The sequence below is a fragment of the Geotrypetes seraphini genome, chromosome 10 (assembly GCF_902459505.1).
Source record: "Geotrypetes seraphini chromosome 10, aGeoSer1.1, whole genome shotgun sequence".
Lineage (NCBI taxonomy): Eukaryota > Metazoa > Chordata > Amphibia > Gymnophiona > Dermophiidae > Geotrypetes > Geotrypetes seraphini.
Window position 1 is genome coordinate 14,501,406 of NC_047093.1, and position 17,315 is coordinate 14,518,720.

General features: G+C 45.5%; 1 protein-coding gene across 6 annotated transcripts in view; it reads left to right on the plus strand.

Moving 5' to 3' along the window:
• Nucleotides 1-7,342, plus strand: part of WIPI1 (WD repeat domain, phosphoinositide interacting 1) — a 55,411-nt gene extending 48,069 nt beyond the window's left edge. For 2 of the 6 annotated variants that reach the window (XM_033961320.1, XM_033961321.1), the window contains exons 12-13: nt 3,699-3,799; nt 6,057-7,342. In XM_033961320.1, coding sequence (XP_033817211.1) covers nt 3,699-3,799; nt 6,057-6,149 — 194 coding nt within the window. In that variant the 3' untranslated portion in view covers nt 6,150-7,342. The remainder of the gene's footprint in view (nt 1-3,698; nt 3,800-6,056) is intronic. The other 4 variants (XM_033961322.1, XM_033961323.1, XR_004540898.1 and 1 more) reach the window with 3 other exon arrangements.
• The last annotated feature ends 9,973 nt before the right edge of the window (nt 7,343-17,315 follow it).

Below are 17,315 nucleotides of genomic sequence, written 5' to 3' on the forward strand. Positions count from 1 at the left end.
CTCTTTTTACATGCATAAATTGCCTTTTATGAAATTATTTTATGTGTGAAAGTTCACATGGTGCAATTAAGTGCATGCTTGGACACGGCCTTACAGTCGGCATGTTCAGAAGATGAATTTGGGCCTCAGATGCTGAGCTTTGTCCCTCTGGCAGTCCTCTTGTGTATTCAACTCTCCTGTCTGAAGACTGCAACTCCCACTGGAGTGTGAGGGGTGCCAGTACTGGCCTGTAGCTAAATTTCCTGTGACTGCCCTCCCTGGACTGACTCTCTCCTGTTCTCCCCCCATCCCCCAGACCCCCACTAGTTATGTCTCTGCTGGAGGGGAGGGGAAAATCGGTGGAGATTTAGCTGGGAGAGTTGAGTGCACAGTGGATTGCTGGGGGGCCTAGAGTTATCTTAGGGGGACATAGCTCAGCATCTCCCCTACTCCCACAATCCAGCAGCATAAAATATAAAGCTGTTGGTTGATGGTAGAGAGGAAGACTGAGCTGGCTGATAGCTCCTGAGTCCCTCCCTTGCTGCATACTCTTCCAGAAGTCTTGGACTTAGGAGGAGACACTCAGAGCTGCAATAGGCTACAACAGCTGAGCCAACCTACAGGCAAGGCCCTAAGGCAGCAGAGCAACAGCAAACAAAGGCAAGCAGCTTGGCAGGAGGCTTGGGCGGGGTAGGGAACTGGAACTCGACCACTGGGGAAGAATACAGAACTGCTGCAAGTGAGAAAATGGGTAATCGGCAGCTAAGAAGTAGGATCCGGTTTAGACACAGGAGAGGCCTCAGAAAAATGGGGGGCTGGCCCCCTCATATCTATGCCACTGCAGCGGGGAGGAGGAAGAAGATTTGGCCGGATAGCTGTCCCACTGAAGCCGTTAACGGGTCAGTGCTGGCATTTTTCCTTTAATCAGCCAGCAGATGTAACCTTGGATGCTACTTAACCCTTTTTTTGACTAGTCAAATAGGTCAAAATGTTTCAGATCTATGAAATTAATTTGTGACTTCCAAATATCATATCAGGGGGTCATATAATGAAATTATCGTACAAACATATAAAAAAGCACCTTCATTGTCGAACTAAACTCAATATTTCACATGACACAAGAACCTCTTGAGCCTGTAAAAGTCTGCCCGATTGTAAAGCAAAATGTTGTGTGAAATATCGAGTTTAGTTTGACGATGGAGCCACTTTTTTGTGTGTTTGTACAATAATTTTGTTGCATGACCCCTGATGATGCAAGTGGTTCACACCAAAACATGACCCGTTTTGGGTCCACCAATAAAATTCTGCCTGATTGCGCCATATTTGGATGGCCCGTTGTTCTTTTTGCTGCTTTGATATTGGATATACTGTGACCCTCTTCTGTACTTGCAAAGTAATATTGGAGTCAGTTAAGGAAACGGAGCCACAGAGATGGGCAGTGAAACAGACTTCCCCCATCTCCAGAAAGGCTGTTAGCACAGACAAGCTGCAAGACATTTAAAAGCCTTCCACTTCTAGCTGCGTGGGAAGTAGGGGAATAGAGCTCTAGCCTAAAGACTTCTAGGGGTGCTCCTTAAAAGCTGCAGAAATGGCCCTGTCCTCATCTAGGAGCCAGCTGAGCAACTGGACCAGGAGCTAGCCTGCCTGACTAGTCTAGCTGGTCAGCTGGCTTCCAGTTGAGCATGGAGGTGGAGAATAAAGAATTGTACAGTATTCTGTTAGCTATGTGTTCAGCACCTCCAATTCAGTATTTTTCTGTCTCCATCTGCTGGAGAATGTGCATATAACACCTGCAACCTCTGGACTCCTCTGCAGGATGCTAGGGAATATAATTTATTTATCATAAGAATAGCCATACTGTTAGGGGACATATGGTTAGTTTCTTGTAGGTATCTTCTTTCTGATTATTTGGTGGGGGTTGGGGGGAAATAGTTGTTCATTAATATCTATAAGTTTAATATGTATTTTGAAATTGTTTGCACAATGTTAGTTTGGAAAATTTAATAAAGATTAAAAAAAAAAAGACTAGCCTTACTGGGTTAGACCAATGGTCCATCAAGCCCAGTAGCCTGTTCTCACGGTGGCCAAAACACAAAGAATAGCAACATTCCATGCTACTGATCCAGGGCAAGCAGTGGCTTCCCCATGTCCAAGAAATTGTCCAAAGCTTTCTTAAAACCAGCTACGTTATCCGCGTTTACCACGTTCCAGAGCTTAACTATTCTCTGAGTGAAAAAAATATTTCCTCCTATTGGTTTTAAAAGTATTTCCCTGTAACTTCATCGAGTGTCCCCTAGTCTTTGTAATTTTTGACAGAAGTGAAACCCATTCTACTCCACTCAAGATTTTGTAGACTTCAATCATATCTCCCCTCAGCCATCTCTTTTCCAAGCTGAAGAGCCCTAACCGTTTTAGTCTTTCTTCATACGCGAGGAGTTCCATCCCCTTTACCATCTTGGTCACTCTTCTTTGAACCTTTTCTAGCACTGATATATCTTTCTTGAGATAAGGAGACCAGAATTGAACACAATACTCCAAGTGAGGTTGCACCATGGAGCGATATAGAAGCATTATAGCATTCTTAGTCTTGTTAACCATCCTTTTTACATTACATTACATTACATTAATGGCTTATATTCCGCCTGTACCTTGCAGTAGTATCCTGTTTGCTTTTTTGGCTGCCGCCACCACACATTGGGTGGAAGGTTTCGTTGAATTGTCTACAATGACACCCATATCCTTTTCTTTGGTGCTAACCCCCAAGGTGGACCCTAGCATCCAGTAACTGTGTTTTGGGTTATTTTTCCTAATGTGCATCACTTTGCATTTGACCACATAAAATTTCATCTGCCACTTGGACGCTCAATCTTCCAATTTCTGCCTGCAATTTTCACAGTTCGCATGCATTTTACCAACATTGAACAGTTTAGTGTCATCTGAAAATATAATCACCTCACTTGTCGTTCCAATTTCCAGATCATTTATAAATAAGTTAAATAGCACCGGTCCCAGTACAGATCCCTGTGGCACTCCACTGTTTTCTCTCCTCCATTGAGAAAAATGACCATTTAACCCTACCCTCTGTTTTTTATCCTAATCCTAATCCACAACTGAACTTTGCCACCTACCTCATGATATTTTCATTTTCTCAGGAGCCTCTCATGAGCAACTTTGTCAAAAGCTTTCTGACTCACCTTTATCCACATGTTTATTCACACCATATACTATCTGCCATGAGGCCTATAGGTCTAAATCAACTCTGGGGCTAGTTCTTTTTTGCAATTAGTAAAAGACCCCACCAGAATTAATGTGAAAATTTTGATACTGTATTTAATATTGACAATTCTGTTTAAATGTACTGTAATAAGGTAGATCAGGCTTGCCTCTGAAGCTCAAGATATCAGATCTTGGCTGTTCTTGTTCCCCCTTTTTACTTCCTGTTAAACTTTTTGTTGCTGGTTGTTTATCCTTTCTTCAGCATGTTTGATAGGGTGCAGGGTACAGAGAACTCCCTTGCATTTTCCTTCCTATTTCTCTCTCTGCTTTTTGACTTACATGTTGATCCTAATAGTTGCACACTAGTATTCATTGTTGTAACAGTAAAGAGTTTCCCTTGCACCCAACCTTCCCTAAGATGTCAGATATTGCTGAAGCTTTTAGTCGTACATGTTCCTTGCTCTTCATCCTACTCACATTTGCTTGTTTTTGGGTATCTGCAGGTTATTCTGAGGATGGCGGTGCCCTTCGAGGCGAAGTGATACCAGAGCATGAGTTTGCCACCGGCCCAGTGTGTCTCGATGACGAGAACGAATTCCCTCCTGTGAGCATTCAGAGCCCCTAAAAACTACAATACAAGCACACACCAAGAAGAAAGTGTTAGCTTCTAAAAGAAGAGCTGCTCTGTGCCCCTAACCTGTTCTTATGTAGCATTGCTTAATTTCTTGAAACGTCGGAGCATTTGCTGGCCATTAGTGCCATGTATGCAGACAATAGCCTTTTGTTACATACTGTAGTTCTTGCTAATGTTAACACAGTGCTGCAGGAAATTCTGCTCATGTGCAGAAGGCATGATCTAACAACTCAGTTTCCGGCTCCTAAAATTCTCAGTCTTAGTACTGGGTGTGATGTGCCACTCTGGGCTTCTGTAAAGGACAGCCGTGATCCTGCTGTTCTCTACGCACAGGTCAGGATGTAGTTAAACCCTTAATCCCCAGTGGAGCAGGCTTTGGATTAGGCAGATGGAGGGCAAAGCTGCAAGTCTGATCAAGCAGTTTAGAAACGGCACATCTTGTGCCTAAAAATTCAGTTTCCTGAAACCTCTGGAAGGAAAAATTTCCACAAGCAGAAAGGGTGAAAAAAAAGTACTCTGCAAGTAAACCAAATGTACATTGAAGGCAAGTTCTACAATGGGTTTTGTTTTGTTTTTTTGGGAGAGGGGAAACATCCTTCCAGATATACCAGAGCTGAAAAGAAACTGGAAAACGACTTTAGGCAGATAACATAGAATGTTTTGGATTATGTACAGTCCCTGTTATTTTCACAAGGGTGTTAAGTTTTTCATTAGAATTGAATTAAGATATTACAAATTGTGGCAGAATGTTTTTAATGCTGCATGTTTCATTTTGCAAAGCCAATTGAATTTGAATGCCAAATAGTGGTCTAAAGTTCTCACTCTGGATTGTTGATCATCACTTGAGGCATAGGGAGGGCTGGTGCCAATTTCGTCATGCGCATATATAGTCCATTGTGGATTCATTTGTCTGGTTCTATAAATCGATAAAATGAATGCCCAGGTCCATGAGCTGTCACAAGACTAGCATCACTGCTTTGGAAAAACAAAGAGGTCCAAGAAAGCCAGGCGGCATTGTCTGCTCTGACTTGACCATTTTTGTTTCTCCAAATAGTTGCCCTTTAATCTTTTGTAAGGCTCCTGCAGTGATGGCCATTTTGTCCAAGTAGCTTTAGATCTGCCACTGATGCCACTTCATCTGTTACTTCTCCGATTGGGATGCGCTAAGAAGTCTCTAGTTCTGCTGTAAATATCAGTAGAAGATTCCACAAAGGATGGCAAAATGATTAAGGAACTGTTTCATCTCCTTGATGAAGTGAGTTAAATTTGTTAGGGAAAAAAAAGTTTGTAAAATCATGGGTAGGGTGGCACAATTAAATAGGAAACTATATAAAAAGAGAATGCAGCTTGAAAAATCGTAGAAAGGATATTGTGGAATCTGAGGACATGGGCTAGGCCAGCCAATGTAGTAGGCTTCAAAAAGGTTTGGACAAGTTCCTGGGTGAAAAATGATTAGCTAGGTAGACCAGGGAGAGCCACTGTCCATCTTGGCCATGCAACCTAGATCTGCTGGCGTACTTGTGACCCAAGCTAGTCATTATTACAGATAAGGATGTTAGGCTCAGTGGACAGTGGTCTAACTCAACACGGCTCATGCTTTAAAGCATTTTTATAGTACGTAGATTTGTTTAATAAGCCCTTGTATACTCAAGCTAGACATCAAGTTGTACAATTTAAAATCATTAGCATTTGTGGTGGAATTTTCCTAAGCTAGCTGGATTGCAGCGGCCTTTTAAGTTTAGTTTGAAATTTAAACTAAGTGGAGAGAGCACTTTTTCATCATTAAGAAATATTCTGACTCCTCGAAAGACAGGGATGCTTGTCCATAGACTCATTTTGGAATTTCAGGATGCAGCCATCCTTCCTCTCACCCAAAAGATAGTAACTTTCAACTGTGGATAATGGCCAGTGAATTCTGAAGTTTCTCTATCGTCGTCTGAAAGCAAAAGTGCCGTACAATAGGAGAGACATGACTTTCAGGCCACTGCTGTAAGGTCTTCTTGCATACCAAACTGTTGTGACTTCTGAAAAGCCATATCTCGAGTAAACATTTAACATTTTGATGTATTTGTGATATTGTTGTATAATAAACACATGAAGCTTTACTTCTCAGCTTTCTCTATTTCACATCAAGCACTTGGGGTTTTTTTTTTGGGGGGGGGAGAGGTTTTGCTTTCAGGCGATGGTATGTTAATATGCCAACCACAAAGGTACTTTTCTCTCTTAGAACACTTTCAATGATGTCACTTGGAAGATCCATATTGTGTTATGGAGGTCCATGACATGTTTTGCCATACTACAGGTCCCTTATTGCCTGTGAAGGCTCTTGAAGTGCAGTCAATGCTGTTGACTGAAGCAGTTTAAAAGGACAGTGAGGAACTGCCAAAGTATCCCATCAAATGTAAGCATATTTTAATGCCTAGCACTCCTAGAAACATAACATTTCTATACTGCGATACACTGTGTAATTTCATGCGGTTACAAGAATTAACTAAAGACCTACATGCAATTAGTTGAATTCTGTAAAGTATACTTGATCAATATTAAGTTATCCCTTCTTTCTAAAGCGAGGGATCATGTAGGTGTGTATGCCAGTATTTGGGGCATTTCCAGGCTTGAGCCTGGATGGGATTACTGCGACTCCAAGAAGACATTTTTTTTGGATCTGCCGAGGGGGCTTGATCATTGAGAGGGAGATTTAAGGCATGTCTCTCAGTCCACAGTCTGGGAAGCCATTGGTATGATAGGGTGCTGTTAAAAAAATATGTTCTTTCCTTGGCTGTATGTATTCTTTAGAATCAAAATAAGAATTACAAAAAAAAAAAAATATATATATATATCTTTTTAGCTGATTAACACCCAAAGCAGAACTGTGAAGTTTTCAACAGAACAGATAAAGGCATTGTGTATAAATCTGTTTATAATGCACCTGTGAGCAATCTGATTGGGAAGAATAAGGCAGTTCTGTTTTGATTTTGGTAGATAAGTTTGTGCCGTGGAAGTCAGAAGGGCAGAGCGAAGCTATCGTGATGCGTCTCCAACCCTCAGCATGCTGGATGTTGCTTTGGAATTTGGAAGAACAGCTTTGTGGGGGCCAAAAGGAAAAAAAAAAAAGTTACACAGGTGCTCTGTTGCTTTTAGCGTGTTGAAATGTTCAGCTTTGCACTACCTTTCAGGTGGTCTTTTATTCATTACGTAGATGGGTGTGGTATAGAGACACAGTATTCCATTTAACAGAAGTACTCGTCAGAACCACAGTGTAAAAGCTAACCTAAATTGTATGTTTTTATATTTAATCTGTTTTTTATAGTCTTTTAAAAAAATGTATATTGCAGTATTTAATATGTACAACCATAAGAGTTCTAGTGAAATATTTCTTTGCATACTTAGAATTTTCTTCTTGAACTAGCAAATGTTTTGCACAGACAAACAAAAAAAAATAAAGAATTTTGTTGTTTTTATGGCACGATATTGAGGAAAGTAGTAATAAAAGTCATCAAGTTTGCATGTTTACGGCTTTTTCCTAATGCCTGTCCCAGTTAAGGCAGTGTGTATTCATCTTATGTATTCAATAGCAGTTTTGTAAAGATGCCACGGTTTTGTGGCCCTTGAGCAGGGCTCTCCCCATGCCCATGAAATGATGCCGCAGTAGAATGGTGGGTCTCAAAACTTGGTCTGGGGAGATAGCAGCCAATCAGGTTTTGAGGATATCTGCAATAAAAACATATGATCTTGTTGCATATACTGCCTCAAATGCATGCAGATTCAATGTGGACATTCTCAACCCTTACTGGCTCCTGCATCCCCACAACAGGCTTTTTTCATTCACTTATTACATTCATGTTTTCCTTCTACCTTAAACGCTAGGCAGCTTAACTACAAAATACAGATAAATGGGTGTCTGTATTTGATGTTCCCCTTGCATGCATCAATATACTGTACACTTGCCTGTGAAAGTGCCAGCAGGGCATCTAGTGGCATAGTGTGTAAATAAATGCAAGGAGGAATGGGCTTCTAATTACATGTGTAAGCTATGCGTGTCCCTACTGTATTTATACCAAGGCTATGGCTGGTGGAATTGAGGGCCTGTAAATTTTAGGCACGCTGATGCCAGGTTATGCTAGTATTCTGTTACAGATCCATAGTACCCTAAATGTTGTTAAGAATTGGCACCCATAATAAAAACCCACAACCACCAAAAGAAAAGCAAAATGCAAACCAAAAAACCACCCTCAATAAATATGAAAAAAGCAATCTAGAAACAAAATTCAAATGCCTTCCAGAAAGCAAAAAAAGATAGATATACAGGATAACAAGTATGCGATAGAAACGCACATTTTTCTTAAAAGGTTCCACCAGCAGCTTCTCAAATGGCTCTGCAACTAACGAGTACCCAGTGAGTCTGCTTCATATATCATTCGCCGCTCACATTTTTATTCAAGCTTATCGTTGTACCAAAAATGAAATGTAACATCGCTTAAATTGATGTTAAGCATAAGGAGGGGGGGGGGGGAGAGCCCAATCAACTGACTAGCCAAAGAGCCCCAGCATTTTCAAAAATACGTGTCCAAAATCAAGGCGTCAAATATACCAAAATGATCAATGACTTAGCTTTAAATCCAGTGTGAATCACTTGCCTCATTTCGAGTCTTCCTCAGGGGCAGGAACGGCTTCACAACTTTCAGCAGGTAATCGCCATGGCGTCAGCAGATGCGCTATGACTTTGCAACTCAGTAGCCAGGAAAATATGAAGTCCAATATATTTATGGGGAAGACCAAAATAAATTGATACTCTAATAAGAGTGATTGAAACGTTATATGTGAAAACAAACCAAAAAATCACTTAATACTTGTAATAGTCAGGTTATCAGTGATAAAACACAAACACTTAGACTTTAAAAAATATGTTCAGAAACACGAAGGCAAAAGGCTAGGGCCCAAAGCCCCAAGAAAAATTGCCTCACCACCCAATCATTGCATATTGTGAAATTCAGTGAATAACATGACTTATCCCAGGACAAGCAGGCAGCATATTCTCACATGTGGGTGACGTCATCTACGGAGCCCCAGCGCGAACAGCTTTTCAAGCAAACTTGATTGAAGTTTTAAGCTTGCTATGCTGCACCACGCATGTGCATGCCTTCCTGCCCACTAGAGGGCGCATCCTCACCTCGTGGTCCTCAGTTCTGTTTTTTCCACGGAACCAGAAGCCCTGTGGAATTTGTGCTCCGTGCCTTTTGCCTTCTGACACCGCGGCTGGGTTTGTTTTCTCAGTCGCTGTGCTTGATTTATTGTTTTTGTTCGTTCGCGTTTTTGAAATCGTCAAAAAAAAAAAAAGAAAAAGTTTTTCGTTCCGGCTCCGGGGGCTCCCGGTAGCCGCGGCCGCGGGACCTTGCTTGTTCCCGGCCGTTTTTCGTGTTCATGTCCCGTCCTTTGACGGGCTTTAAAAAGTGCACCCAGTGCGATCGGCTGCTTTCCATCACCGATCCCCATCGGTGGTGCCTTGTTTGCCTGGGTGCGGATCACCCGACTGATTCCTGCACTCGGTGCTCGACCTTTCAGCCCCGAGCGCTCCGCCGCCGGTGTGCCCGCATGGCGGAGCTCTTTAGTGTTGACCCTGCGGCGGGGAAGGCCTCGACCTCGGCCCCGACTTTGACCTCAGCCTCGACTCCCTCGACCTCGCCGCGGAGGCCTTCTTCGTCGAAGCCTGCGTCCTCGACCCCAAAGTCAACTGCGGGTAAGTCCTCACTTCCTTCTGCTCCAGGGTCTTCGAAGAAGCCATCCTCGGGCTCCTCAACGGGGGTGGGGGGGTCGTCCTCGGCCCCGCCCCGGGCGTCGAAGTCGGGTGCTCCACGGGAATACTCCTCGCCGAGGTCGCCCTCTAGAGAGCACCCGCCGTCTTCAGACATGCCATCTATGATGGCTATCCCTGTCTTCCAGGACATGCTCCGAGCGCTTATTGCCTCTGAGCTGTCCTGCGCCATGGCCCACCTGCAGTCGTCCTCGACCGTAGCCTCGACCTCGACTTCGGCTCCGGTGGTGGTCACTGCCTCGACCCTGACCTCGGCGGTGGACAAGCCTGTGCAGAGTGTGCGACCTCGGGACAAGGTGCGCCGGGTTTGCAGGATTTCCTCCTCCTCCTCGTCGAAGTCCTCCCGCGGGTCCTCGCCCTCGGGTCGGCCTCGGGCGAAGCACCAGTCCCGGAAGCCCAAGCGCCCTCGGGGGTCTCCGGAGGCGCGGTCGCTCCTCGCCGACCCGGGAGGCGCAGCGACTAGGGGTTTCGGAACTCTGCCTTGATAATCCGAGGCTTCTGCGTTCCCCTGCATGGAAAGGATCCAGGGACTCCTCCCCAAGGAGAAGGGGGGCGATCCTCGGTGCCTCGTACCCCGGGGACTTCCCCGAGGGACTCCTCGGGTCGTCGGAGATCTCCGACTCCGACGAAGTCCCTTGGTGCAGCTTCCTGGGGTTCGGAGTCTGGCACCGGGCGGGAACCCAGATACTCCCGGGAGGCTTCTCCGTCCTTCATGGCGGCAGAGGCCTCTCGCTCCTCTTCCCCACCCTCGAGGCCCTCTTCATTCTCGAGGTTTGTGGTGGATATGGGGAAAGCCTTGGACCTCGACCTGTTTTCGGGGTCTCAATATACAAAGGACTTTTTGGAGGAGCAGGATTTGCCCTCTCCTCAACGGGGAAGCTCCGCGTTTGCCTTTGCACAAGATCCTTCATCATACGTTCTTGCGCAATTTGGAGTCCCCTTATGCAGTCACGGCTGTCCCTTCGAAAATGGAATCGAAGTACCGCACGGTTCCCTGCAAGGGCTTCGAGAAGGCGCAGTTGTCCCACCAATCTTTGCTGGTGGAATCCTTGTTGAAGAAATCTCAGCCTTCTCGCGTCTCTGCAGCGGTTCCGCTCGGGCGTGAAGGGCGGACGCTTGATAAGTTTGGGCGCCGCCTCTATTATAATTCCATGATGTCCAACAGCGTGCTCAACTACGCTTTCGCCTTTTCTTCTTATCTGCGTCGCCTAGTCAAGTCTATGCCCCGTTATCACGGGGTCCTGCCTGACTCCCATAAGGGGGACTTTAGTGAGCTCATGGATACTTTGTCCCAGCTGCATCTCTTTCTTTTTCATGCAGTCTACGACGCCTTTGAGTTGTCGTCCCGGGTCTCCGTCTTTGCCGTGGCCATGCGCCGTCTTGCGTGGCTGCGCATTGTTGATATGGACCCGAATCTACAAGAACGCCTGGCAAATTTGCCGTGCGTGGGGTCGGAACTATTTGATGAGTCCCTGGAAATGGCTACCAAGCACCTGTCCGATCATGAGCGCTCTTTTGCCTTGTTGGTCCGTCCCAAGGCCAAAGTGGCCACTCCGAGGCCTTACCGACCTCCCCCGCGGCGCTACCCACAAAAGTCCACGCCGGCTTTTTCTAGGCCTCCTTCTCGGCGACCCCCTCAGCAGACCAGGGCGTCCCACCAGAAGCCTCAGGCGCAAGCGGCATCCAAACTGGCGCTGTCTTTTTGACGCTCTGAGCAGATGGGGGCGGGTCCCCTCCCCGCTTCCAATCGGGGGCCGGCTGCGAGCTTTTCATTCGACCTGGCCTCAGATCACGTCCGATGCTTGGGTGCTCCGTGTCATCTCGGAGGGTTACTCCCTCAACTTCAGGGAGGCTCCTCCGAACAGTCCTCCCGGCGCATGTCCTTTCAACCGGACCCAACTTCCCCTTCTCCTCTCGGAGGCCAGGGCCTTGTTGGGTCTCCGGGCGGTCGAGCGGGTGCCCCCCAACCAATGGGGTCAGGGGTTTTACTCCAGTTATTTTTTGGTCCCGAAAAAGACCGGGGACTTGCGCCCCATTTTGGATCTCCGGAGGCTCAACAAGTTCCTTGTCCGGGAGAAGTTCCGTATGTTGTCGCTTCCAGTCCTGTACCCACTGTTGGAAGAAGGGGACTGGATATGCTCCCTGGACTTGAAGGAAGCTTATACACATGTTCCGGTGCATCCCGCCTTCCGCAAGTTTCTACGGTTCCAGGTGGGGGAGTTGCACCTTCAATATCGGGTCCTCCCCTTTGGCTTGGCTTCGTCCCCTCGAGTCTTCATGAAGTGCATGGTGGTTGTCGCGGCGGCCCTGCGATCTCAGGGTCTGCAGGTCTTTCCCTACCTGGACGATTGGCTGATCAAGGCCCCTTCCAGGGAGGGGGTTATCTCAGCGACCCGACAGACTATCATCTTCCTTCAACGTCTGGGGTTCGAAGTGAACTTTCCCAAGTCTCAGTTGTGCCCGGCTCAATCCCTTCAGTTTATCGGGGCCGTGCTGGACATGGTTTGCCTCCGTTCGTTCCTCCCCTCTCCAGATTTCGCTGCAGCCCTCAGTATCGGCACAGAGTCTGATGATTCTGCTCGGCCACATGGCATCGACAGTTCATGTCACGCCGTTCGCCCGCTTGCACCTGAGGCTTCCTCAGTGGACCTTGGCCTCCCAGTGGCGTCGGGATCGGGACCCGGTCTCCTATCCTGTAACAGTGACTCTTTCCTTGAGACGCTCGCTCCGTTGGTGGACCAACTCTTCCAATCTTTCCGGGGGTTTGTTCTTTCTCGTCCCTCCGCATCACAAGGTCCTGACCATGGACTCTTCGGAGTACGCGTGGGGGGCTCATCTCGACGGTCTGTGGACTCAAGGTCTATGGTCGGCGGAAGACCGTCTTTGTCACATCAATGTCTTGGAGCTTCGGGCCATTTTTCTGGCTGCTCGAGCGTTCTGCCACCTGCTGCATGATCAGGTAGTCCTCGTGCGGACGGACAATCAGGTGGCAATGTACTATGTGAACAAGCAAGGGGGGATGGGCTCTTGGTCCCTGTGCAGGGAAGCTCTGCGCCTTTGGGAATGGGCGGTCTCCCAGAACATCTTCTTTCGGGCAGTTTACATTCAGGGAGAGAGGAATTGTCTGGCCGACAAACTGAGTCATCTTCTCCAACCGCACGAGTGGTCGCTCAACTCCCGGGTTCTGCGCGAGGTCTTCGACCGTTGGGGGGACTCCTCAAGTGGATCTGTTTGCGTCGCCAGAGACTCACAAACTGTCCCTCTATTGTTCTCGGATGTACTCCCAGGACCGTCTCGAGGCCGATGCCTTCCTTCTCGACTGGGGAGGGAGGTTCCTTTATGCGTTTCCTCCTTTTCCTCTGATTTTGAGGACGTTGGTACATCTCAAATCGACCAGGGCCACTATGATTCTCATTGCGCCTCGTTGGCCTCGTCAGCACTGGTTCTCCCTGCTTCTTCAACTCAGTGTCAGGGAGCCTCTACTACTGCCTGTGTTTCCCTATCTGCTGTCTCAGAGTCGGGGGTCACTGTTGCATCCCAATCTAAAGTCATTACATCTGACGGCTTGGTTCCTTTCCCCTTGACTTCGCTTCCCACCAGAGAGAGCCACATCGCGGAACAAGTTAGGGAGCTCGAGAAGTTCATTGAGGAGGCCTGCAGGATGGTGGAGGCACGAGACCACCAACACACCAGGAGAGAACCGACAGTTGGACGACAGGAACCACCAGGCACCATGGGAATAGGACCTAGCGGAGGACCTGGGCAGACAGAGGAGGAGGAGACCCATCAGAGCCAGGAGAAAGGACTAGCGGACTGTGCAGATGACTGAGCATTAATCATTCACGTGTCTGTACATAATCTCTTTCAACAATGCTTAATGTTTAAATATATTTATTGATTTTTAAATCATATAATCCAAGAATTATCTTGTACAGAAAGCAAATTAGTAATTCCACATAAAGCAAGAAACATTCCAATAACATTTAAATCATGTATAAACTAAAATGCTCAAGTCCTCAAATTTGGATCCAAGATTTCTTAGCGAAAACATAAGAAAAAGAATTGAACAAAATGTACACTCTTTCATATAAAGTTAGCTAGAGGGCTGTTTGCTGGGATTAATCAATAATCTTAGAGCTTATGATTTTTCTGCCTCCAATCGGGAGAGCGCTAAAAACGAAGTCAACTGATTAGGCTCAAAGAAAACATATTTAACTGATCGGTGATGCACTCTACACTTACAAGGATGTCGTAAATAGAAAGTAGCACCTAAAGATGTAACACCTGGCTTCAACATAAGAAATTCATGGCGACGCTTTTGGGTCTCTCGTGATAAATCAGGAAATATCTGCACTTTACAACCCATAATTCTTTCTGTCTATTTTTAAAGAATAGTTTTAACAACCAAACTTTATCAATAGAGAGAGCTACTGTTATAATCAAAGTACTTGGTTCTACAGCCTCTTTATCACATTTTTCCAATAACTCCGATACATCCAATAATCCTTGGTCCGACGACTTTTTTAGCAATTTAATCTTATTAGGTAAGTAATAGACTCGTGATAAAGGAGGTAATGAATCTTCTGAGGCCCCCAAAACTTCAAGAAAATATCTTTTAAACATTTCTCTAGGTGGTGTCAATGGTAGCCTAGGAAAATTAATTAATCTTAAGTTATTGTATCTGGAGTTGTTTTCCAAATTCTCCATCTTTCTCCTAAGATTTATATTATCTTTCATTAAAGTTTCCTGTAGTCGTTTAGATGATTTAATTTCCTGTTCAAGCTTTTGAACAGAGGAATTAGAGTCAGTCATTTCATTTTTCAGTTCTTTAAGTTCAGTAGAGTGTTGAGACAGTTTCCCCTCAATTGACTGAAGTTTGGGACTTATGGTCTTCACTAGTCCGGCCATAAGATCCCATAGTGAGTCCAGAGTTACTTCTGAAGGTTTTTCCAAAGAAATTAAAGGTAAAGAAGTGTCATAGTGCTCACCGTCCAGTTGATTAACTTGTCGCTGTCCCTGAAGGCTGACTCGCCTCTCCTTAGATGATTTTCCCTCAGCTTCTTCAAAGGAGCTCATATCCATGAGAGCTCCTGTCAGCAGGCTCTGTGTTGGACTACTTGCCTCAGGGGAAGGCAAGGCCCCAACATCCGGGGTTCCCTTACCCCTTGGAGAGCTGCTTAGCTGAGGCTGCGGGGGCGGCGCCCTAATGTCGGGCTCAAAGATGTCTCCAATCCCGGAGGAATCACCACGGCCTCGCTGACGCCGCTACTCCTCTGCGGGCCTCCCTCAGACACCAAAAATGCTCCCTGCATCCGTCTGAGGAGTTCCCCAATATTGCCGACCGCGGGAGTGGTAGTGGGCCGCGATGCACCAGCGGCGCTATGGCCCCTCCATTTAGGCATCGGGTAAGTGATGTAGCCGCTAAGAAATTATTGTTAAGAGAAAGTCCTCAGAGCGGCTCCTCAGCGCGTCTAGCCTGATGCCATCTTGGATCTTCAATGATGCTTAAAACAATGTGAAGAAACATTTTCAGTCCTAATTGAAGCAGCCGTGTCCATCTTATGCACAAGTAGGATGCTGCTGTAGGGTAATTAAACTGAGTTCTTCCTGGAAAGGCATATTATCAGATGAAATGAAGTACACTTCCCCCTCTGTATTCGCAAATTCTGTACGGATTTGCTTATTTGCAGTTTTGGATCAAAAAATACATTTTCATTTTTCAGGCTATTTTAAGCACTAAGCCCCCCCCCACCTTTAAGTCTTACGTGGTGGTCTAGTGGATTTTTGGGGCAGGAGCGACCTTTCCATGATCCTACCCCATGCAGATTGCTCACAGGAAAAGGCTCAAGGCAGCCATTTCCTGTGAGTGATCTGCACAGGGAAGGAGTGGAGGAAGATCACTCCTGCCCCGAAAACCCACTAGACCACCAGGTCAGGCTTAAGGGGGGGCTTTCAGGGCTTAAAGTGGAGGTTAGGGGCAGAACCGGCCTGAATATCATTTGTGGTTTTTTTAATATTCGCAGGCCGGCTCTGCCCCGAACCCCCGCAAATACGGAGGGGGAAGTGTACACTAATTCTATTAGATAAGAGCTGAAATAAACAGAGTTTGCAACCGGTGTACTCCCAGTTGGGCAGGACTTAGCCACCCACCTTGTTAACAGTCAAACTGCTGCCTTCGTCTTCTGGGCTTCATCCTCTGTACATTCTGCCTTACTGTGGGTATATTGCAGCATGTCCAAGGGCAAGAATCTGGGTGGCTGACTCCTGAGCAACTTAGAGGGAACATTAGTTTAAAGATTCTAAACAGAGAATACATTTTTCAAGACCTCCTTGGGCCACCACATAAACACAGGATTTGCCAGCTTATCATTATGCCTGATAATTCAAACAGGACTGCTGAAATGGATAAAGTGGGTCATCTATTTATGAATAACACTGTATATCACAAAGCCACAGAACTTCCACCACAATTTGGCCAGAGCTCAAGATGTTTGTCCAAGAGCCATGCAGTCGCTGCTTCGCCAACCCTACTGTTCACAACACTAGACCACAAAATCTTCAGAAGAGAAATAAAAAATGCTGTTATTCAGGAAATTTATCAAGACAAACTAATACTGTAATTGATCGTTTCAACCTATTCCCTGACCCTATAACTTTCTGATTAAATATTAATCTTCTATTTCTCCTGGATATGTCCATAATACCTCTCTTGTAATCTGCCTAGAACTGCAGGGGAATGGTGGAACGTAAATTTTCAAAACAAAGGACTCATTAGTTTTTAACTGCATTCTGACTGTACATAGACCACGATTGACTATATGAAAAATAAATTCAGGCTGCAGAAGATACACTGTCAGATGCACTACAGCCTCGTAAGATAAGGTTGTCTCACAAAAAAACTCTTCACTGCCCTGAAAATGTCAAAATTGAATGGAAACAGTCACTTGTAACTTACTCTGGGAACGCTGCAGCTATGAATGGAAGAGACAGTGCAGTCTTGGGACGTTGAGATGCTGGCTGGCTGATTTTCAGATGAAAAACAATTTAGTTTTGAAATTCTTTTTTTTTAATTCATTTTGAAGCCATAAATAAGTGCAACATATTATACAATCATCATATACTATAAAAGCACTTAAATTCAATCAAAATTGTAATCTATGACTAATAGATTTATCACCCCCCCCCCCATATTTGTATTCAAAAATTGCACTCAAATTAAAGACTTAAAAATATTTTCCAACCCCCCCTACCCACTCATCCTGGACGTGCATGATCAAAGGGCAAAATCAACAATCACTGCAAGATTTTGTCAATGGCTCCCAAATCCTCAGAAACTTCTTATAATGTCCCTGTAATTCAAATCTTGGGTGACATAAATAACTGAACTTGTACTTACAGTGAATATGAGAATAGTAATGTTGGAAGATCTGACCTTGCAGGAGTTCTCCGAGAACATTTACTGTGCAGCTGCCAAAAATAATTCTGGTCACGGCTGGAAGAGCGTCAGCTGTCCCCTACTTGAGACGCAGATGCTGGAACTTTTAAGCTTCAGCTACGAGTGCCTCAAACTGAGACATATTGTAGCAGTGTGTCATAAGGATAGGAAGGGATTTGGTTTCTTTTTCTACCCCCACCATCACATTTTGTGATTTATTTTAAAGCTAAGCATAATTT